At 44.5% G+C, this 23,983-nt stretch overlaps 1 protein-coding gene across 2 annotated transcripts in view; it reads left to right on the top strand.

Annotated features, from left to right (window-relative positions):
• The window catches only part of NPRL3 (NPR3 like, GATOR1 complex subunit), a 343,712-nt gene that overhangs the window by 261,980 nt on the left and 57,749 nt on the right, over positions 1-23,983 (top strand). For both annotated transcript variants that reach the window (XM_078663075.1, XM_078663074.1), the window contains 2 exons: positions 3,481-3,670; positions 9,881-10,073. In XM_078663075.1, the coding sequence (XP_078519201.1) occupies positions 3,481-3,670; positions 9,881-10,073 (383 nt within the window). The remainder of the gene's footprint in view (positions 1-3,480; positions 3,671-9,880; positions 10,074-23,983) is intronic.

Below are 23,983 nucleotides of genomic sequence, written 5' to 3'. Positions count from 1 at the left end.
TGGGTTAGCCCCACTACTGGTGACTCACCCAAGGTAAATTCATGGTAAATGACTGTGCATGTTTACTGCCAGTGTCCTCCTTTTAAGGCAAGGCCGCTGGGACGCAGCAAGGGTAAGGGGCAGTTGACTGGTTACATTTGAGCACATGTGCACACGTCTGTAGACGTGTGAGGGCTGCACATGTGAGACTCCTGTCATGCGCAGCCTGGTAACTGCTTACAGGTAGGCTGACACAGTGAGGACTCTGCAGAGTTGGATATTGACGCGGGGTAGGCCTCATAATGTTAGTTTCCACTCATAGGGAAAGTCTGTGTGGTTTGCTCTCTTGTCTGCAGTGACATTCCACTATACACCTATGAGGATGATTGCTTTAAAGTGCAGTTTTGCTTCCCCTTGACCTACAGGGACCAGTAACGTATTAAAATGTGGTGGAACCAGTGTGCCATACCCAAATATGAGAGTTTCAAGAAGATATCCGTACAGCTTAGGGGTAATCCATGATTGTGATATTTCTCTGGCTCAGCTGAGGATCAGAGCCCGGGAATTTTGTCACCTTGCTTTGCCAAGTTAATTACATTTCTCTCCAGCAGCAGGAACAAAAGCCTCCCCACACAAAAGAGCAATTAACAGTTCTTCAGTCATATATTGAGGAAGAAAGGGATGGGGATGAAGGATCCGCATCCATCAATCAATCAGCTGTCACACTGTACCCTGGGTGGGCCAGCTCAAGCCCACTGAACAAAAAAGGGATCCCAGACCTCTGGGGCTGATACAGGAGGGGGCTCCCTTTGAAGATTTGGTGAGGAAAGCCCGGGCAGTGATGTCGGTGAGGGGCAGAGGTGAGGCCCCCAAAGGACATGTGACTAGTGGCTTCTAGGTGACACTATATTGAATTGTCTCAGCATTCTGTGCAGGAGGGTTGGGACTGGGATAGAGAGGTGATGTGGCACCCCAGTATAGGCCATAGGTGCCTCCCTTCTGGAACCTTCTGCCCCCCCCTTAAAAAGTCTTGCTCAAGTGGGGAGAGCTCTCCCTTGGTTGTGTCTTTCTGCTGGAAACTCGGACTGGAGGAGACCACCATGGACAACTGGAAGTAGGAACCCCTAATGACTAGGAAGGACTAATTTCTCTGCCCAGTTGACCCCTGGACCAGTGTGTCTCCCCAAGTGCCAGTGAGACTGGCCCCATTACAGCCCCTGAGCACCAGTTGGGGGAAAGCCCTGGACTTCTGTTTCAGAGACAATGACCAGGGGGAGGCTGGTGCAGGAAGCTAGGAGAACCAGCTTCCTGCGGGTTACTCCGCTTTGTAGGTGAGGAAATCCTCTGTAGGAGTGAAATGAGCCCAAGATCGTTCAAACCCGTCCAATGGGGCCTGATTTTTTGCATTTTAAGGTCTGCAGTCTTTTACCTTTTCTGAGCAACGAAGAGCGTGCAGCTCTGCTGCCCGCCGGGATACTTCCCCCGGGGTGGACCAGGGCCCAGAGGTCAGCACAAAGATCATCTCTTTATTTTTTTCCCCAGCGAGGTGGCATGCATGGGACTCCCTTCCCAGGCTCATTCCTGCCCCTGGGAATGCACACAAAGGGCCCAGGGTCCCAACTCCAGGTCCCAGCAGAGCAAAAGATAAGGGGGGGAGCTGTTGTGCCCCCCCCTCCTTAATGGTGGAGGCATTGCCCCTGCACCCATGTCTGGGGGAGCGAACGGCCACTGCAGACAAAACTCACTGCCCGCATGGAACAGCAGGGGAAAACACAGCTTCCCCGAGTTGCCTTCACCAAGTGGAGGCATGTGTGGTGCCCGGGTGGGACCGGGCACCACTAAAAAAAAAGAAAAGCGTTTGTGGCTCTCCCTGGCACAGCACGAGAGCTGTTATTCGGATATTCACTGCTCCTGGCTGGAGCGCCATATAATGACCTGCGGAGCAGGCCTATTTACATATTTTTCTTGTCTTGTGGTGACCCCAGGATGGCAGAGGCACCACCAACGTAAAAAAGAAAATGTTTGTGGGGGGGGGGGGGGGATGGAGGGGGGGGCTGTAGGAGTGTAGAAGCTTCACCTCCCCAGGAAGTTTGAAAAAGTACTGACCCTATCTTTGCGGGGTCAGGAAATCCATGACCCTCTGGGGTTTTCTGGTAATTATATAAAAGCCCTCCCAAGGCTGGAGCTTCTGCTCTACTGAGAGTGCAGCGCCCTTTAGGGCCTTATTCTGTGTCTGCATTTATTGCGGCCTGAAGCTTTTCAAGGAGGTACAGTGTTCTCTAGGGGATGAGTCTAAGTCTATGATTGCATGTTATGTGATTAGAATGTGATGCCCTCTAGGGGATGTTTTTATGATTGCATTTTCATGGTTGGAAAGTATATAAAAAGCAGACAGACACATAATGTTCATTTTTAAAATGCTTTATTGACATAATACTGAAATAACATGTGGTTTGTTGATTTTGAACCTTTGACCAAGCCAATAGACTTACCTTACATGTTTGTATGACCCCTTTAAGGGATCAAAGGTGATTATGCGATGCCATCTATGGTATTATCCATCTGCCTATGTGCATATTTGTAAACCGATGCGCAGTATTAGTGGTGCCTTTGTGATAAATATGCTTTTTCTTTTTCTAAAGAAAAGGCACTGACTGGACAATCATTTATGGAGTGTAATTAATAAATGCCAGCGAATGGGGATTACTAGCCCACACCACCTCCCCTGAGTAGGCCTTGCACTGCTCTGTTTCGCTACTCTGAGAGAGTCAAGTGCTACTACATTGGGGTGTTTGGTTCCAGTGGAGGGTGAATGTGGACCCATTACCTGTGCAGGCCACACACCTTACAAGCATCAGTCTTAATTACAAATAGTTGACCCTTCAGCTCCCAAAAGTGAATATTTTGTATCGTACAAATAGAAGGCATTTTTTTTCACCTACAGACTCTGTTCTTACTCATTCCCACAGGTGTAGTCCGCCTTCGAGAGAAAGGTGTACCCCTCAATTTATCCAGACGTTCACCTATTTGCTGTATTCCTCCAAATGTTGACTTTCCTCCAACAATTGATCATCTTCTCCTTAGATATCCCTTCACCCTGTTTTCTTCCATCATCTTGTTTTCTCCAGCAGATGGAATGCTAACTTAATTAAGAAGCTCAGGAGAGGAATCAGTCATGTCTGGAGACCTCTTATGTCATATGAAAATAATTAGGAATGGAAACTAAATTAAATTATTGGAAGGGTACACATACGTGTTTCTGGTTTTAATGAGAGCATTGTGAGCAGGGGACTTGTACGTAATGATGTAAACTGTTCCTGCCAGTATAAATTGTTGGTGGATTCTGAATAACATGACATACAACTCTCTAAGACACTCAATCTGCATTCACTAACGCTTCACAAATATTGTTTTATTTAAATTAGAGTATGATGTTGCTGGTTAGCATATTGCACAGTGTATGCCAAATAACTACAAATGTAAATTTGTTTTTTTTCCCAGCCTCAGCTCATACAGATGGTGATTTGGATGCTGCAACATAGGCTACTTATCCAGCTCCACACATATGTCTGTCTCATGGTACCCCCAAATGAGGAAGACGCCCTTCCTAAGGAAGACGGCATGCCCTTTGCTGCCCGCGTTGGAGGGAGAAGTCTAAGCACCCCCAATGTTCTAAACTTTGGGTCACCAAGTAAGAAGTGTTTTATTGATTTCCCTTCATCCAAAGCACCACTTTACTTCAACACCTGGCATTTTGCAAATAATTTTCATATATGTAAAAAATTGGGCTGTAATTTGTCATTATGATCTTTATATATTAGATAAAGTACCCCATGCCATACATTAATCGCAAGTCACTGAGGAGTTCCTTTAAAAGGTAATGGAACTCTGAGCTGACTTACAGTACCCTTTTAATATATGGCAATGGGTATTTTATTTCTTATACTGCATCGTCAACCCATCACGCTTCTAGCAATCCACTTAAATCCTTGGTATCTTGCTCATGTTCATTGCAGATATGAAGAATACAAACTGAACTAGTATTGCGAAATTAAGCACCCGTAAAGAAGTTGATAATTCCTAAGAAAAATATTAGAATCTGTTTCACTCAGGTTAAAAAGTGTTGTGGCTTAGATTATGTGGAAACTTGTATTGATTCTACATTTCATTTAATAACCCATAGAATGGAAAAACGAAACATTTTGCCATTGATATCTTCTTTCTGATTATGGCTAATTTCTTCTAGAAAAAAAGAACAAAGAAAAATCAGTTTCCACTTTCCATTAAACTGCAGCTGTAATTATGCTGTGTGACCTGCCTCTCACCCTGGCTGCTGGCTCTGATACCAGGCATTGTGACATCAAAATTCACCTATAATCAATTATTACAGTCGAGCAGCTATGTCATTTTCTTATTACAGGTGATTAGAGATGTCACAACTGGATTGTGTTAAGGAAACTAGAGACGGGCTTCTATACTGGGATTGCAGGCTTTTATATACCATAAGGAATTACACTTTCTTCGCAGCTCTTGGCAACCCAGGTAGCATCTTATGTTAAGACCATGATCCATGTATTGGCAGTTGGTAACATTAGGCTGCGCGGTGCAGCGTGCCAGACCCATGCTTCCATTACCCTGTTCCATTACGTCTTTTGCATCCGTAACTGGTAACAGTTGCTACCCCTGACTTACCCTTTGACGCCACTGGCACTGCCTTTGCTACCCCCGGTTTCTGGGTTCATGCAAGCAGTGTCACAAACCGAAAGTAAAGACTGCTTCTCCTCACTTTCCATAATTTTCACTCATTGCATTTCTTTAGCCTCAGAGTGCAAATAAGAGGCGGTTTAGGTGTTAAGGAGAGGGAGAATTCAGAGCAGCCATAATACATTTTCTACAAATATTCTAGGGCTGGACATTGATATACAAATATCTTTCCTAGAATAATTCTGTATGCTTGGTACCATGTCCCCAATGTGCGTTGAGAGAGAGGAAACAGGATAAAGTATCTGAGGAGCAGCTAAGTAAAACATGGAGGTGGACAAATGATTGTGTGGTGCTGTGCAATGGGAACACCATGCCAATGGTTTCATCCCAGATTATTGTTAACCAGAACTACCTGCCAGTAATTTGCAGCACTTATAGACAGAGATATGCTCTATGGTCCTGGTTGAAGGACAGGGGACTTCATGGGTAGCAGCTGCCAGAGACTGATCCACACTCCAGTCTTCTCCCGATAAGGTATTGGTATCTAGTGAGTTCCTTCCAACTCTGTTTACAGATCGCGCTCCTCGGTGAGCAGTGCTCTCCAGTGGGAGCGAGATGGGCCTCCTGGCTGATGTCATAGGAGGCTACCTATTAACCTTGAAGCAGTAATGGACAACTGTAAATTTGAAGGGGCACCAGGTATTTATTCCACCACCCAGATGTGGCAGAAGGGGGGGGAATGTACCCAATGGACTTCAACCTGTGCTAGTCACTGTGAGCTCAAACAGCTCTCCGAGTTCATTAGGGGCCAGTGTACTCGCATTGTGAGAGTATGGCCTGTGCTTTCACTACAAAGACTCCAAAGATTCAAGAGAAAGCCTTGTACTGTGCATGATCATTTTGTGCCTTTGTTGTGTTTTACCTCTTGGTTTGGATTGAGAAAGATGATGTACCTTTGTGTGGATGAAGTATGGGTGTACCTATAATTATAAGGATTTGTGATATCCTGGCTATAGTGCACATCAAGGAGTCCATTAGACATGCTGGGCCAGGAATCTGAGGTGGCGACAAGTAAGATTAGGGATTGAAACACAGTAGTACCCGTGGAAGAGAAGCGGTGGCAAGATTCCACTTGCCTATGGAAGTACGTAGTGTGGCTGGATGGGGACGCAGCTTGTCTTTAGGGTGGTTAGAAGGAGTATTTTTTCATTGAGGCGTGAGCAGTCGTGGCTGGCATGGCTCAAGGGGGGTGCAGGGGGTCACGTGGGGGGTCAATGGCTGGTCACGCGGGGGTTAATTTAATAATTTAACAAAATAAATAATTAAAATTTACCTTTACGCCAGCCGGGTCCGCGTCTACTCGGCTCCTGCTCTCCTGCCTCTGGCAGAAACAGGAAGCAGGCAGCCAGGCTCCCTTTCCTAAGCCAATCACAACGCTGCAACAGCGTTGCGATTAGTCGGGGCGGTGCCCAGCCAGGCGCTTATGGGGTGGCCATGTTCTCCATGTAGGCTGCATTGCAGCCTACATGGAGAAGGGAAGAGTGCGCATGTCTGGTTTGGGCGGCCCCAGAGGGCTGACCAAACAGTCTTTGTGCATCCAGGGCAGGAGTGGGCACACCACTCCTCACCTGTTCACAGAGCAGCCCCGCCCACCCGCATCCAAACATAAAATGGTAATAACTGAAAGTTATTACCATTTTATGTTTCTGCTTCTCGCACTGTGAGAAAGCAGTGGGGCGACGCTCCTCCGCCCTATTGGAGGAGCCGCCCCTGGGCGTGAATAATGTTTGGATAGACATGTGGATATACCTTAGTGTCTCAGAATGTTCCTTGCAGGTCATAGCTTCACCTAAGCATATGAGGCTGCACCTAACATGTGTTGCTCCATCTGGTATATATGGTTGCACCGATCATATGAGGCTGTACCTGCATGTGACACTATTCCTGAGCACCTATCATCCGTGGAACCAGAGGGTAGGATATGGGGGCGAGAGACCATCATTTGAGCTGTGAATGATGAACAGAAGGATCCACAAGACTATTCTGGTTTCACAAGGTAATCTGTTGGTTCCCTTTGGTAGCCTGGACTGAAGAGACCGAACCATCAAATGCTCAAGATCAGTTCTCAATAGATAGAGTTCAGAATCTGTCCACTCCAGTTACAAGTCTTGTAGAAAAAGGTACCAGTGCATTTCTCTAAACTGAGAGATTGTGCACTCCTTGAAGGGATTGCAGGGTATTGTGAGGGTTATGTTACTTCTCACAGAAGCTAATGTAGACCAAACAAATGCCCACTTCCCAAAATCACTAGAAGAGCCCACCAAGACTTGGTGATGCTGATCAGGCAATGAATGGGCAGTTCCTAATTCACAGGAACCTTCAATGGTGAGAACCCTATCATCTGGAAAGTCCACGCTTTTAATGATTCTAAGAAATAGTGCAATATCTCTAAAACTGCCAGTTGCAATTGAGTTTTTCTCTTGCCAGATTGGCCACAGACCCAGGGACACAAACTCTTGCAGTCGAGGAGCAGTTTCATTTTATAGGTCAGGATTTCAAATGCTCAACTGATTCAGGGGATTGTGGGTAGGGATTCAACAAAGCCTCACCTTGCAACGTCTCTGACTGCTTCAGGTCAGGGGTGGAACAGAGGTGGTCTTCGAGGTTCCGTATAGGCAACGAGGGGCACACACGTTTCCTGGTAGCTTTGCACAGGAGGGTCACCGAACAAGAAACAGGTGTCAATCCTTTCCAAGCACCCAACCAAAGCAGACTGCTGTTAATGATTCTTCTCATTCACATCAGCTTGGCAACCTAAGGGCATCCCAAGAGTTCCAAAAGGTCATCTGGATGCCAGGCTGAGGAACTCTTCTCCAAGCAGGCTCACTTCTGCAGGGTGTGGCCCAGCAACTCATCCCTCAGCAGACAGGGCTCTGTGTTATATCAATTGCATTTTACAAATTGCATGCGTAAATGTCAGTTTGTCATCATGATGTGTACTGCTCAAATTACTTCATATGTCACTATACTAATTCACCACTAAGCTTTATGGGTTCTGGAATAGCGTGCTACTCACCGAAGAAGCACGTCAACACCTCATCAATGGTAGCAAGCACTATATAAATGCAAACCTTTTCCATCTTCTATTCTTTTCAATCCAAATAACTGCCTAACGTATCCACCACTCAAATTACTTTCATATTTCAGTATAAAAATTCACCACTAATCCTTTATGGGTTCCGGACTCACCGAAAACACGCTTCTACGCCTCCTCAGGGGTAGTAAGTGCTATATACATTCAATTACAATACAATACACTACATACCCATAGAACTAGTGGTGGCAATTCTGTGTCGTCATTAGCTGCTGTGACAAGCTGTGAGGTGGCTGGTGGTTCCCATCTTCCACTTTGCTTCAAATATACCCCTCTCACCTGAATTCTGGAGTCTGTGTTACCCTGAGAGAAGACAACCATGCTACTGAAAGGTAGTCCAGCCTGATTCTCTTAACGGTCACCAGAACAAACAGTCAATAATGTAGCGTCAAAGTTGCAAATTCCGCTCAGAAAAACGGCTACATTTTTCATTATGCTACATGTTCTGGACCATGGGAGTAACAACTCGTCGATCTATGCATGGGAGCAAACACGTTGGCCCATACCTTAAAGTTAGCCTACTAACTATCAATTATTAATATTTCAACAGTCCGCCAGAGCCGCGTTTTAAATAATTTTGTATTATTTATAAAAATGTCATGTGCCTTTTAGTTGGTAGCTATAACTAGCCTTTTTTTTAATGATGCTACTGAAAGCTGTACTTTCAACAATCTTTCTTTTTTTCCCTACATTTATTATTGCCTTTGTTTTACATGGAGTGGTTGATAACATTACTAACAGGGGAATTCAGCAATGTTCCCGGATCCTGCTTATAATCTTATGACTGTTTGCAGTCTCAGTACTGGAAGTCTGATGACTGAATTGAGGTGTTCATGCTGTGTCTAAGCTTTTTACGTCGTGTCTAAAATGGTGAAAGCTGGCGCGTTCTCTAGAGATTGTCGTAATGTGGATCATTTTCAGCTATTTCAAGCTAGTGGGCAGTTTGTAAGCTAGTGGTGAGTTTGTTCTGGGTGGATATTACCCTACAGCTTACTGATCACCTCCTGTACAAATAAATGTACCTTCTACTACGCTTGACAGGTTGCCTTTTTTCCTTCTACATCACAACATAAAATGGCAACGAGGATGCTTTTGGAGGAGGCACAACAACGCACCTCTGTTTCATTTACACAAAACAATTAATTTAAGTTTACAACACAACTACAGAACCTCTAAACCCTTCAAGCACCTGGAGCCAAAGGCTTGGCTCAAATGGGAGCTAAGAGGGGAAGAGAACCAATGTTCATTGGCTTTCCAATGACTTTGATCAACCCACCTGGATAAAAGCGCAGACTAACCATAGGTATGGAGGGGACATCATTGAACAGGTTTGTACACGAACACCACAATATTTGTCAAGACAATGTTCATCAACATCCTCTGTGTAATGTTTTATTATACTGCCGAACAACCCTCTGGCTACAGTGGTCTGCATGAAGAATAGCTCCCTAATTGAGCAGCATTTCATAGGTGTGCCACAAAACATGGAATTAGGACTCTTTTCACAGCCTCTAACTCCTTTCTCCTGTGCGATATGTGATACATCGGTGAAGACCCATATTTTAGTGTCATGCAGGAGAAAGATGTGTTTCCAACCCATGGTTTTGGACGTGAGTTTAGGCTGATTTGGGCTTCAGTTTCTTTGTTCTGTTTATGGCCTTGCTCAGCTAGCGTGTATTGTTGAGTTCCAACATGTTGCCGTTTTGCTGTTATTCTAGCTGTTCTTCTAGCTCATGGTCTTTAATTCTTTATAGCAAGTTTTAGCTGCCAGCTTGCAAGTATTTACATTACTTAAAATACAAAAAAAAAAATCCTCAGGCTTCAACATAAATATGATCATGTGTTCGTTAAAGTTGTATTTGGTTCAAGTGCCCCATCCTTACGTTTTGTGGAAAGCCATGTCTTAATGCAGTCCTCCTCTGAAAAGGGTGCTTAGTCTCAATGTGTCCTCAAGTAGGTGTGTGTGTGTGTTTCAGTGGCCATGATGTGTAAATAGAAGAGTATGTATAATTAGTAAACTAACATTTTCTGTTTTGTTTCTAGCCAGTAGTGATGATATGACCTTAACCAGCCCCAGTATGGATAATTCTAGTGCTGAGCTTCTACCAGGGGGAGATTCACCTCTGAACAAAAGGATGACAGAGAACTTATTGGCAAGTCTATCTGAACACGAGCGAGAGGTAATCCTCAACGTACCAGCAGCACAAAATCCAGAGGATCTGCGCATGTTTGCAAGGTGAGAGTTGCCTTGGTATGTGTAGGACAACATTTTTGCTTTTCCCCTTTGCCAGGGGAATTGGTGAATTTCAGGTCCTTTTCTCTTGAGTGCTTGTGAGATCTTGTCCTAGTGGCCCCAGTGGAATCAGTGGCTCCTGGGCTCCAGCTGTGGTTTGTTTACCAATGATGTTCTGGACCCATAGTATTACTAAGCACATTATATGCATGAAACGAGGAATGAACAAATATAAACACATCTCTTGATCTCTTTCTTAGCCAGAGACATGACCGAAACACTTATGTGCCAAATGCTATAATTTCTGTTATTTTGGAGTCTATGGCCCATGTTAGTCTTTGGGACTGTTCGTGTACACCAGTCTGACATAGCCACCATTGACCAGGTTACCAATCGATGGGCATTAGATGTTCAATCAGGATGAGCGTACTCACATAGGTATTTAGAGTTAGCACCAGCCTTTCTGGGGGACTTGCAACTCAAATCGTACCTAGGTTCCACAGTCCTACAAAGATACTTCTTCGAAGGTTAACCTCAACCTTATAACTCTTAAAATACTAATATCTCACTCCACAACAATGATTTGTGATCGTTTACATGTGCCAAGAATAATGTGAGGTATATGTCGCAAACCTCTCAGGCCCAAAGCAGAGCACACAATCCAACCAAAATAGCTTTAACGTATTTATTTATTTATTTTAACTAACAAGATTGGTCACTATCACTTAAGTGGCAATTGGTGAAATGTCTGGTACCTGGGCAGAGTCCCATGGAGTCCCCTAGCCTACAGGGGGAGCAGATCATTCTGTATGTCAGAATCCCTGAACATGGAGCAATATATTTAAAAGGCCCTACTTCAGAAGAGCTGCTAGTCATGGCTGGAGTATTAGAGTTGGAAAAAAACAGACATTTCTCCAGGAGGGCACGAGTGCAAACCTGGCACTGACAAAGAATGTCAAGAGTTTGGTCTTCTATGGGCGTGTCAGGAAGGGATTTTTGTTTGAAAGGACACTGATATGCTTCATCACTGGACCCTCTTCTCACCCATGTATAGCATTGTATAACATGGACAGGCTTGCCACAGTATTAAGGGAGTTATTTTAGCTCGGTAAAGGAGATAAAGCTATTGGAATGGAATATGGAAGTCTGTATTGAAGTCACTGGTAATATTCTGTCCTTAACTCTGATTCTGAGGGGGAAAGAGGAATCACAAAGAAAGTGAGAATTAATTACCTTGTGCCCTCCCATCATATTTAAGGGACGGGAAATAGTATTCCGGTGATTTTCCCTGAAATCTACCCCTGAGGCGAAAAGCCGGGGGCTACGCAGCTTACTTTAAGAGCGCCTTAATTACTTGGTCTGATTCGAAGTACTGCACATTTTTAAAAAAAATTGTAAATATTTTAATGGTGTGTTTTAACTCTACTTGCATGCACGTTGGGCGAGATTAACATCGCGCCAACGACCTGAGGCACTTTTCTTACATTCTCGGTGCAGCCGATCTAGGGGCTGCCACCGGAATTACACACCCCTCAGACGCCATCTTGAGGGGAGGAAACGGACGCGCTCCAGTTGTTGGACGCTCTGCGCCCTCCCATCATATTTAAGGGACGGGAAATAGTATTCCGGTGATTTTCCCTGAAATCTACCCCTGAGGCGAAAAGCCGGGGGCTACGCAGCTTACTTTAAGAGCGCCTTAATTACTTGGTCTGATTACGAAGTACTGCACATTTTTTTTAAAAATTGTAAATATTTTAATGGTGTGTTTTAACTCTACTTGCATGCACGTTGGGCGAGATTAACATCGCGCCAACGACCTGAGGCACTTTTCTTACATTCTCGGTGCAGCCGATCTAGGGGCTGCCACCGGAATTACACACCCCTCAGACGCCATCTTGAGGGGAGGAAACGGACGCGCTCCAGTTGTTGGACGCTCTGCGCCCTCCCATCATATTTAAGGGACGGGAAATAGTATTCTGGTGATTTTCCCTGAAATCTACCCCTGAGGCGAAAAGCCGGGGGCTACGCAGCTTACTTTAAGAGCGCCTTAATTACTTGGTCTGATTATGAAGTATTGCACATTTTTTTAAAAAATTGTAAATATTTTAATGGTGTGTTTTAACTCTACTTGCATGCACGTTGGGCGAGATTAACATCGCGCCAACGACCTGAGGCACTTTTCTTACATTCTCGGTGCAGCCGATCTAGGGGCTGCCACCGGAATTACACACCCCTCAGACGCCATCTTGAGGGGAGGAAACGGACGCGCTCCAGTTGTTGGACGCTCTACGCCCTCCTCAAACCTCCCCACCATCATGCATAAATGTAATCAGTCATCTCGGCCGCGCCGAAGGCGCGCCAAAGGCAAGCCCGTCTACGCCCGTCCGCGACCATACGCGGCCCGGGGCCCGTCCCCCTGGTCAGAACATCACAGACCGGTGTGGGATGGTAACCTATACGAGGCAGGCGCTATTACATCTGCGCAAGGTACCTCTACCGGAATGCTTGCATACGCTGCATGTGGAGCAATGGCCCTCTAAGTGTGAGAGTTGTGGCTACATAATCCACAGAGACCATGAGACGGGTAGGGAAGGTAATGAAATCTCTGCCTTACTATTAAACTGTCGATCATTGAAATGTCACAGCTTGAACATTTATGATATGCTGATGGATGACGACCCTGACCTGGTTTTCTTGACAGAAACCTGGCTGGACGAGCAATCCCTCCCTGATATTAGAGAGGCCCTCCCCTCCGGTTATAATATTCTTCAAATTAATAGAGGGATCCAGAGGGGGGGGGGATAGCTATTGTCCATAAAACCGAATTGCCATGTTCACTTGAACCGGCTGCCATTAACAATTGTGAAGCTGGGCTATTTTCCATTTCGGCTGGCCCGAACTGTACCATTAAGGGTTTTCTTATTTAAGGCCCTCCTGGTATGGCTACCATGTTCATTGAGAGTCTCCTGGAGGCCATAACGCTTTCTGCTTTACGCCACAATAAGTTCATGATTGTAGGAGACCTCAATGTACACTTGGATGATGTTAATTGCCGTGAGGCTGTGTCCCTGATTAATTCCCTTAGAGCTTTGATGTTTGTTCTGGCTGATAATAGAGCCACTCATCAAGCGGGGCACCTGCTGGACCCAATCTTTGTAAATTGGGAAGATATAAGCGTATCTGCCCCGATTAAGATCTTGTGGTCGGATCACTATGTGATCCCTCTTAAAATCAGAAGACAGCCCAAAAGGGTGCCTTTGCAGAAACCCGCCGCAGTGAGGCGCAGGGACTGGAGGAAATTTAGTCACGATGTTTTCAGTCAAACCCTAGAACAGGACCCCCCTAAGCTCAGTGATAATTTGGCTGAGGCATGCAGGAGGTACGATGACTGGGTTGGGAGTGCACTCGATAAAGTTGCCCCCTGGACTCAAAAAGCTATGGCACGGAGCACGAAATCCGCTCCGTGGTTTACTGCCGAGTTGCGTGCCGCTAAAACTAAATGTAAGACTTTGGAACGTAGGTGGAGAGTGGAATATGCCTCCTCACTACGTGAAGTCTACAAAAATGAATTAAGGTCCTATCACAGTCAGATTAGGAAATCTAAAAGAGACTATTATCACAGGAGGATTGACGGTTCGGAGAATACATCTAAAGAGCTTTTTATGATCCTGAAGGAACTATCCGCCCCTCTAGTGAGTTCAGGGGAAGTCCCCCCATCGATAGAGTCATGCAATCAGATAGCGGACTTTTTTGTGGGGAAGGTAGAAAAGATCTATGCTTCTTTTCAGACAAACTCAGAACCCACAAGCTCACCAGATCCCAGTCGTGTAAAACAGGCAATGAAAAATCTTGGGGAATTTGTGGTCCCCCGAGCAGAGGAGCTAACTAGTATTTTATTGGACATTCACTCCGGCTCCCCCCTGGATGCGGTCCCTGCGAGGATTCTTCGCAATCATCTTACCCAGGTAACGGAGCACATAGGTAATATGGCCTCACTATCCTTCCATGAATGCTTGGTTCCAGACAGCTGGAAATTGGCACAAGTTGTCCCGATAAAAAAGAAAGCCCATATTAGTATGACACAACTGGACAATTTAAGACCAATCTCCCTCCTTCCCTATTGTGCGAAGGTAGTAGAGAAACTGGTTAACCAACAGTTGGTGAGCTTTGTGGAGGAAAATAAACTCCTCCACGTGTCTCAATCGGGATTCAGGGCCAAACATTCGACGGAGACCGCCCTTCTTCTATCTACAGAACTGTTGCGGAGTAGGGCTGATGAGGGTCACACGGCCGCACTGGTCCTAATGGACTTAACTGCGGTGTTTGACACCGTATCACACTCCGTATTACTTGGTCGTTTAAGTGAGAAGGGAATAATTGGTCCTGCTCATAAGTGGTTGGTCTCCTTCCTCATGAACAGGAGATTTCAAGTGCATTGCCCTCCATGTAAATCCAGTATAAGATGTCTTAGACAAGGGGTTCCACAGGGCTCGATTTTGAGCCCCACATTATTTAATCTGTACATGGAACCCCTTGCCAAACTGGTAGAGTCATATGGTGTTGATATTGTCTCATATGCAGACGATACCCAACTGGTGATCAATCTGTCCCGTGATCCAGTTGTGGATGCTGAGAAATTTTCGACCTGTTTGGTGGCACTTGATGGGTGGATGAAACAGAACTACCTCCGCCTTAATGGTAATAAGACAGAGGTTCTTATCGTTGGTTCTTGTCCCTCTATCTGGACATCCGCCTGGTGGCCTGCAGAACTGGGCTCTGTCCCTGCCCCGGTGGACACAGTCAAAAACCTGGGTATATACCTGGATTCTAATCTTGCCTACACTAAACATGTTAACAATGTTGCTGGCAAATGCTATGGCATCCTGAAGGTCTTGAGGAAGATCCTTGACCTATTGCCTCCCAACACCAGGAAAACAATGGTTCACGCATTAGTCACCTCCCATTTAGATTATGGGAATTCCCTCCTATGTGGACTCAGTAAAAAAGGCCTAATGCAGTTGCAACGCGTCCAGAACGCTGCTGCTAGGCTTGTCCTGACCTCCCTAGGAGGGCTTCTGGGAAGCATGCTTTGCGTTGCCTACATTGGCTTCCAATTAAGGAACGCATTAAATTTAAAACTATGTGTATCACCCATCGCATAGCTCACAAAAAGGCACCTTTATATCTCCAGGACTTGCTTCCTATCTATCGTCCCTCGCGCCATCTTAGGTCGATGGGCAGCATGCTATTAGTGGTTCCTCGGATCCATAGAGCAAGGATGGGAGGTCAGTCGTTTAGACTTTTGGCCAGTAAGGACTGGAATGACCTGCCCATCGAATGGAGGATGGAACCGTCTGAAGCAAGGTTCAGACAGAGGCTGAAAACCTTTCTTTTCCCCAAGGCTAATTAGTTTAGTTTTTTCTGCAGGGCCTGTGTTTTCCCTCTTTAGTTTGGCTGATATGATGATTATTGGGATTTTCAGCGCGGGGACGCACTGTTCTTTGTGCAACCATGCGCTTAACAAATGCTATTAATAATAATAATAATAATAATTGTGCGAAACCTGGTCTAAATTGTATTGAGGTCACATAGGAAGGAAAAATATCAGGTGAGTCAATCAACCATAAGCGGGGGACATTATATTTCTGCCTTCAAAGAATGCCCACTCGGGGGACCAAGGCTTTCTTCAGAACCCTCATCCCAGCAACAGATTGGGCGGACAGACAGAAGAGCTGGTAGAAAAGATCTTCCTATGAAGCCCATAATGGTGCTGGTGCTTCTGTATGTAAGTCGAGCTCCGCAAAAGCATCTCCAGTGACTCAAGTCCAGTTACAGACCTTGTAATATCTACAGAAGCACCATCTCCACTCTGGGCAAGGAACACCAGGTACCCCGTAGCAGTAAAAAACCAACACTAGGTCTTGACGCAAAATGGATAGACTTCATTTATATCTGGTTCTGTGTTATCCTTTTTTACTTTGAGATAAGATTCTCATCTATGATGTATCACTTCACATGCTTTACAGGTAGATGTTTTTTGTTGCTATCAGCTCTTCTGTCTGTCCCGGGGATTTCCGTGACCATATTGCTTGCGAGTATTGGCACTCCTGCCTGACATGGCAGGTGGTTAGTGGGTTGTTTGCAGAAGCATTGAAATGGAGGTTTGTTTAACAGGATCCTTACATCTATTTTCCATAACTTAAAAGATGGTAGCAATGGGGCAAACATAGAGGCTTTGGTAGAGGGGAGTGCATACCTGCCAACTCACATGGTGGCACGGTGTGGCACACGATATCGGCTCCCATCACACGTTCTCCCAGTGAGGAGATGATATCACACAATGGCAGGGAAAGTGAGCTGAAAACCGGTGTAACTAGTGGTTTTCCAGCTCTTTTTCCAAGGCTTTGAACTGCCGGCGTCTTATTAAGGGGTAGGGGGGGAGGGGGCTTGTTGGCGGGGTGTGTCTCAAATGTGCCTCGTAGGTTCTTCTCGGCACGATGCCCTGCCCCCTTCAAGACCCCGCCCCCTCCTCACACAGTGAGAGTGTTCTTCAGGTTGGTAGGTATGGCAGTGCCACGGTCTAACTACAGGTTTTAGAGTATCAGAATCACAGCGAATGCATTTTTCTGATGTGCACTATATAGAAATGAATGAATTTAAACTGTTAAGACATTTTGACTAGATTTAAGAGGGATTATCATCAGAGCTTAAGGCTCAGCTCTCCACCTGTGAGGGCTGTAAATTTAGTTATTTCCAGTCATCAGAATGTATACCTTCTAAAATACTTTGCTCACTGAGACACTGGTTTCAGAGAAAGGATATTTTGTAATTATCACCAAACAATCTTTGCGAAAAAGATCCAAATTTAGGAAATTGCATCAACTAATTTTCAGTAGTGATGGAATTGAAAGCATTTTCTGGGAAACAATATTACAGAATGTATGTGCTTATCTCACATCCCGCTAGATCCCCACTCTGCACCTTAAAACAAGGAGGGAGTCATTCTTCAACACAGGTAGCGTAATTAAAAAACATGACGAGTAGGGATTGGTCAGGGATGGCTTGTGGCCCCCTTTGTTCCACCTTATTCCCATTTCCGTGCACCTACCTTGTTAAGGAGGGTTATCTCATATGTTTGGGGCACACAAAGAAAAAGAAAGTTAAACACTATAGTGTGGACTACTCTTTTCTGTGGTTTCTCTCCTTCATCTTTTCTCCACTGCATAGATCCGTGGTCTGAGCGAGTCGCTATACATATAACGTATACAGTAACCTGTGTTTGTTTTGGATATTTTAGAAGATGCTTCTATAATTCAACTAGTTGGTACTAACTTAAGCTTGATTGCGAAATAGGCTAAGTAAGCCCTCTTACCTTTAACTATGTATTGGGAGGTTACAGTTGGATTAACTGATTAACGTATTGTGCATTGCCCTTCCATTGTGACCGACAGGAAAGATCCTTCGCCCACTGGAAGAGCTAGTGAAGCTCCAGCTACCGTTCCAAAGAGATCCGCCACTCCTTTGTGACGCAATTGAAAAACACTTCTAGGCTAAGTGCATATTTTAAGTAGGGATCCCGGTTTTATGGTATTTATGTTTTTTGCCATTTCCGTCTGCATTTATACATATTTATTTTTTGCTAATTTTATCTGTATTTATCCATATTTATTTTGGGTTTTGTGGAAAATTTAAGCTGAAATGAGTATATTTCCACATTTATTTAACTGATAAATAGGCACTTATGCTTGAATGTCTGCCAGGTTTCAGTGTTGTGAACAGCCGCAGAAGATAAACCAGTGCACTTATATGAAGATATGCAAATTTCAGTATCATCCTTGTGCATGCATATCTACTGCTGTTAAAGCGTCCTTACTAAAATTCCTTTCTTTTTTAACCCTCTTATCTATCAATCTACACATCTATTGACCTGGCAGTCATGGCATACAGTATTTAGAATTACTAAAAAAGCAATCCGATTTCCGTTTCTATCCACATTTAAAAATACATACAGACAAGAAAATGAATATTTCTGTCTGTATTTATCTGTAAAAATCAGTAAAAACGGAAAACAGGGAGCCTCAATCATAAGTCGCCACTCAGTGCCCTCCGAATACCACAGGAACAAAGATACCATTCTTTAAACAGATAAGGGGCGTGGGGTGGCACAGACCACAAATAAATATTTTTCTTTAACTGAAGTACCCTTGGAAGAATCTCAAGTAGAGCCAATCATAGGTCCCGCCCGTCAAAGGAGGCGTTATTCGAAAGAAGAAACTCTACCATGTCATTGCAGTAGGAATGGTGGCAAAGTAACAAGTTAGTGCTGGAGTGCCGCGGGATCGACAGTGAATGGGAATTGCAGGGGACCACTCCCTCTGACATAGAGCAAGGTCCTTAAATCCCTCATACAAGCTTCCCATACAGAGGAATAGCTGAAATGTGACTTCAAGGCTCCACGATGACCCTGTTATCAGATAGGCTTCGGCTTTGGAAGTGATATGGCTACCAGCTGATAGTTTCACTCTCTGGCACATGATGCCTTTTCATCAGAGTATACCTATTTCAATATGACTGATTAGATTTTGTGTCTGATGGTCTTTTTAAATTGCCACCACCTGGCATCTGAAGGTATTGCCAGCCTTTTCAGTTGTTTTGTGAAGATTTTTTAAAGTTTACTTTTTTTTTCTCTCAAGATGCCAATACTGTTTGTGAAGAGCCCCTCATAGAAAACATAAGCAGTCAGAGAAGGACCTTCACGCCTTCACTTTTCTTTGTCTGCCTGATAGTCCTAAACCAGAGGACTGCTCCCTCTGTCGAATCAATTCTAAGAGAACCCAAAGGCTCCAAAAGACATCCACCTGTAGGGAAAGGATATTTCAGAGTCTCACAGGCCCCTCATACTCTGATTCTGTTTCCCAGAAGGAAAACCCCACACATGCTTCCGCCGCAACCTGTGAACAATCTCTGACCTCTATAGAGCCTTCGAGAGAAAAAGTCAAGAAAAAGACGAGGAAAAGAAAACACTATTTGTGTGCCAAATTACATGTTCTCCACTATTAGCAATACTGAAGAACTCAATGGCTGGTCACTGGACTTCGAATGGTAGGTCATGTATGGCCTAGGTGGGAGTAGGGATGGGACTGAGTTCTAAGCACACACCATCAAATGTTTTCAATTGACATATTCGATGTTAAGACCATCCCATAGAAAAATACACTTGTGGGCGATTGAGAAGCAAGGGACACAGATTCAAAGTAGGAAAGTGATTTGGTTTATTCTCTTTGTATATGGATGCATAAAAGAAAGTCAGAATGTTCAGCATTCATTTGAGAGAGCATCAGGGCTTTAAGTGGGATGTAAAATCTGGGGGAGTCTCTCGAAGGGGTGTTCATCCATGGGGTTACCTACCTACGAAAATCTATCACTATATAATCATCTGGGCCCATAAACACACTCACTCAAGGCTAGTCAACTCCGCTGGGGGTCAATTTTTAGAAGAGCTTAAAGTAGAGATCATTTACCTATCATTTCTCTGATCTATTACTGATCCAAAGCCCTCTCTTTAATAAATGGATCTATTTTAGTTGAGTAGTAATTGATGGTATGACATAGGTTCATATACCTTACTATCTTATTAAAAGAATCACAGACTCTGGAAGGTTTTAAATGTTTATCTGATTAATCATATGAGTAAAACAAATTACAGTGGTAACTCCATCTTTCTGAAGAAGTAAGATTGGTTTACCCAATTTAGAATAAGATTTCACAACAACAATTACCCTAGGAAAAAGATGATAGAGAGAGAAAGGTACATTGACACAATACACAAGGATATATTTGCCTAGGATGGTGTGAAAATCAGACCCCTCTGGCCAAGAGTTAGTGATTGCCCTTGAAGGTTCAGGTGACAGAAGACTTCAGGGCAGGTTTCAGGACAGGATAGATGGCCTCTTCTGGATTCGACACCTGTGTCTCACCCCTCTCTGACACTAACTTCCTCCTGGATTCTTCCCCGATCTTCTTCTAATTCTATCACCTCCTCGAGTCTTCCGTGATCTTCTTCTAATTATTTAGCTTTAAAGTTTTAAGTCTGCTTCTTCAGGTATTAAGCATTCGGACAGCATCTCCATCTCGCAGCGTTTTCTTGCTGCAACTGCCACACTGCTCTAACTAAACTACCTCAATTATACTTTCCTAATTACATGTACCACCCCTAAATGTTTCAACTTTATGAAACCCTTACTTCTGATTGGACAAGCTAAGGGGATGATCATCACACCATGCTAAGTTTTAATAATTTTCTTTAGATCATTGTTTTAAGTTCCCACCCATTAATTTGTTCTCCCATGCTTTATTTCCCACCCGTATTTGCAATCTTTATTAAACAACAATGTATACATTTCACAGTAGTCCATTGAAACTTCAGGATATTCAGCTGGTTCCCAGGACATGTACTGAGACTGTCCTTGGACGAGTTATAAGACTTGTCATCACTGTTTCGGACTTGCCATCTTTGCGCATGCGGGAGGAACCACGTCGGTGGCAGACTTTAGCATCGTTCAGAGGCCCAAAAACAAACTAATAGAGAGGTCAAAACAAAAAGTATTCATTTCAAATAAAATTATTTCACTGTATACCACCTATCCCAACTCTAATCCCATTTATTTATAAAGACTCTTCATGCATTAGCATTTAGTATACAACTCATTTTAGTTTCAGCAATGCAGATGCTTAGCACGTGAGTTTCAAAGCATCCATTTTAGATGCTATTGCGCAGAAGCAAAAATTTCCCTCCAAGCGTAAAGACGTCATTCTGCGTAAATGCAGTTGACGCATGCGCAATACAGTTTCCTACGTTAGCAGCCATCCTTAATCACACTCGGGTTACTTGTTAGTAAAACACATAGGCAAGCTTCCTCTATCTAGAAATATATTAAATGTGGTGCATATTAGTATCAAAGTACATTGTTAATACTTCATTACAGGTTTATATGAGAGGATTGCGTCCGAGTAAGTCTCTTTTATACGAATCCTTGCTCCATCAGTTTGGCCGATGTAATTAAGGGCATGGCTTAAAATCACCTAGGCTAAAAATCTGTTCTTAGCATCGTGTGCTTCCCGACTGGTATTTTGCTGCTCCTGTCATTGCATCCAGATATATAATACAGCAAGTAACATTACAGCTACAAGAAGCCAGGACTATTGGTTTTGCTAGTGATTGTTAGTTGCATATGATATATAAGCAACAACTATGACTTTGTTGTATATAATAATGAAAATGCTTCTATTCTGAATTGATGAGACTGTGAAGGAACGAATGTCTTTGAAGTTTAATTAAAAGCAGTGAAGGTGGTACTGCTGCAGAGTTGAGATCAATTTTTCACCCTGAGGTTGAGGGCAAAAATGGAGAGCCCGATGAGGACCCTTCTCAGCACCTTCTCTTTAGAACTGCCGGGGCTGAGCACTGGCAGGACTCGGCCCACTTGAACCTCTGAAGAGCATGATCTTCTAGTATCTGGAGGTGTGCCTGGGGATGATGTAGAAGGAAAATCACTAACTTGTAAATCGATGGTGAATGGTCACTGAATATATGAACAACCGTCATCTTACTGGGAAACAGGAATGCAAAGACGAGGCAGACAACCATCAATCTAAGTTTGAGTTTCAAAATGAACTGAGATAACTGCCAAAGCTGTGCACTCTGGAATACCACGGTCACTGCAGAGAGTTAAAGGCAACCATAGTTAAAGGGACAGTGTACTGTTTTCTCTCAAAAAAGTGCCGCGCTGTCTATCTGCAGCATTCTTTAAAAAAAAAATTTTTTTAAATGTAGAAAACGTTTAAAGCCTTGTTTAGCCGTTGTACTTTTTTTTTACAGTTAATTGGGTATCTTACTAAAGAAAGGAATCGTGCCATATTTTGAAACAGGCATACATAAAAAAGAAGAGTTCTCTTTAAAAAAGTGTCCTTTGATCCTGAATGGGCCTAGTGAATTTCACCATATATGAGGTCCATAACGATTCTTACGGTGGAGAATCGAAATTTGCCTAGCTTATGTAACGGTAAGTTTCAATTCTATTAAGGACACGGAGGCGAGGATTATGCTATATCTTCCTTCGCTTTATTAACATAAGAACTCCACAGCAGCTTAGGAAAATATTCAAAACAGTGAAAGAAAAATGCTTTAGGTCCCAAAGCATTTGAAGGAACGTTTTAACAGTCCAAAACCACAACTCCCATGAGTCTCTTGTGTATCGCTAGTCCATAGTCCTTCCATCATGTCTACCATAGCTAGATAGCCAGTCCTCTCTTCCTCCTCTTTCTTCGCGCAGATCACGCATTCGCCTCACTGATCCTGCTTAGCACCCTCGTTGCCTGCCGGAAAAAAGGACAGCGTAAGCGAGGGGTCACAGGAGCCGAGTAATTTGACAGAGGAATAATCAAATCTAGTCACATAACATAACTGCATAAAAGGAAAACGCTTTACTTACTGCCATACGGGTGGGTAGAAACACTGTGAGTACTGGGTGGGATAATCCTCGCCTCCGTGTCCTTAATAGAATTGAAACTTACCGTTACATAAGCTAGGCAAATTTCGATTCTATGTCAGGACCGGAGGCTTCAGATTATGCTAGTTCAAAGCTTACTTACCACCAACTGGGCTAAATCCACCACAGGCTTAAAATAAAACCTCTTAAAGGTGGAGTCCGAGGACCAATCTGCAGCTCGCATTAAATCCTCCAAGCGAGCACCCACAGCGAACGCCTTAGAGGCCATGGCCCCTCTGGCAGAGTGTGCTCCAAACAGCTTCGTATTGATGCCTGCTTCTTGCATGACCCAACGCACCCACCTAGCAATAGTGGGGGAGGAGACAGCTTTGTGTGGCTTTCGCAAGGCAATCAATAATTGACGCTCGCCCGGTGGGCGCAATTCCAATGTTAAATCCTCACATGCTTTGAGGCATTGCACAACACACAGCTTAGGGGTGTCTAGAAAAGCTGGATATGAAATGGATCGTGACGCCGTTTTAGTGCGGCGGCCCACAGTAAAGGTAACCCCATCCGGGGAGAAGATGCGCGCTGATATGTCCAGGGCGCGTACGTCAGACACCCGTCTACAAGAAACTAAACACAACAGCATGGCCAACTTTGCCGAGAGCTCTTTTAGAGACAGATAGGAGTTGGCCGGCCATGAAAGGAACAAATTCAGGACCAAATTGACGTCCCAAAGGACGGAATACCTGGGTTCTGGAGGCAACGCGAGCCGAATAGCCCGCAGAAGTCGACAAACAAAAGGATGCTCCCCCACCGGAGAGTTATCGATGTTGTCATGACCTACCGAGATCGCTGATCGAATCGCATTAATTGTTCTGTAGGCAAGGCCTTTGTCGACTAGTTCAGCCAGGAAATTTAGGACGGGAACGAGACCCGCGACCAAGGGATCCAAATCCCTTCGAAGACACCAACGCATCCACTTAAGCCAAGCGGATCTGTAGCGCTTCGTCGTACTATCGGCCCATGCTTTGGAGAGAAGGTTCTCAGCCGACCCCGAAAGGCCCGGGAGCGTCCAACGTCTCCTGAGAGCCTCCACGCCATGAGGCGGAGCGAATTCCGCACGATGAGAGGATGCGGTTCCTGATCTGGATTCCTCAGGAGGAGAGGAAACAGGGGGAGTAGGATTGGAAAATCCCAAGAAAGTTCCAGAAGAACCGGAAACCATACTTGAGACCTCCAAAGCGGTGTAATCAACACCAGCTCCACTCCTTGGCGGCGAACCTGGGCCGCTGTCCGCACCACCATGGAGAACGGGGGAAGCGCAAACGGTTTCTCCCGACTCCAATCCTGCAGAAAGGCGTCCGTGGCCTCCGCGAGAGGGTCCGGCCTCCAACTGAAAAAACGCGGCAGTTGGTGGTC

This window comes from Lissotriton helveticus, chromosome 10 (assembly GCF_964261635.1).
Source record: "Lissotriton helveticus chromosome 10, aLisHel1.1, whole genome shotgun sequence".
In the NCBI taxonomy this organism is placed as follows: Eukaryota; Metazoa; Chordata; class Amphibia; order Caudata; family Salamandridae; genus Lissotriton; species Lissotriton helveticus.
The sequence above is the reverse complement of the archived record's forward strand: the minus strand, read 5'-3'. Positions and strand labels throughout refer to the sequence as shown.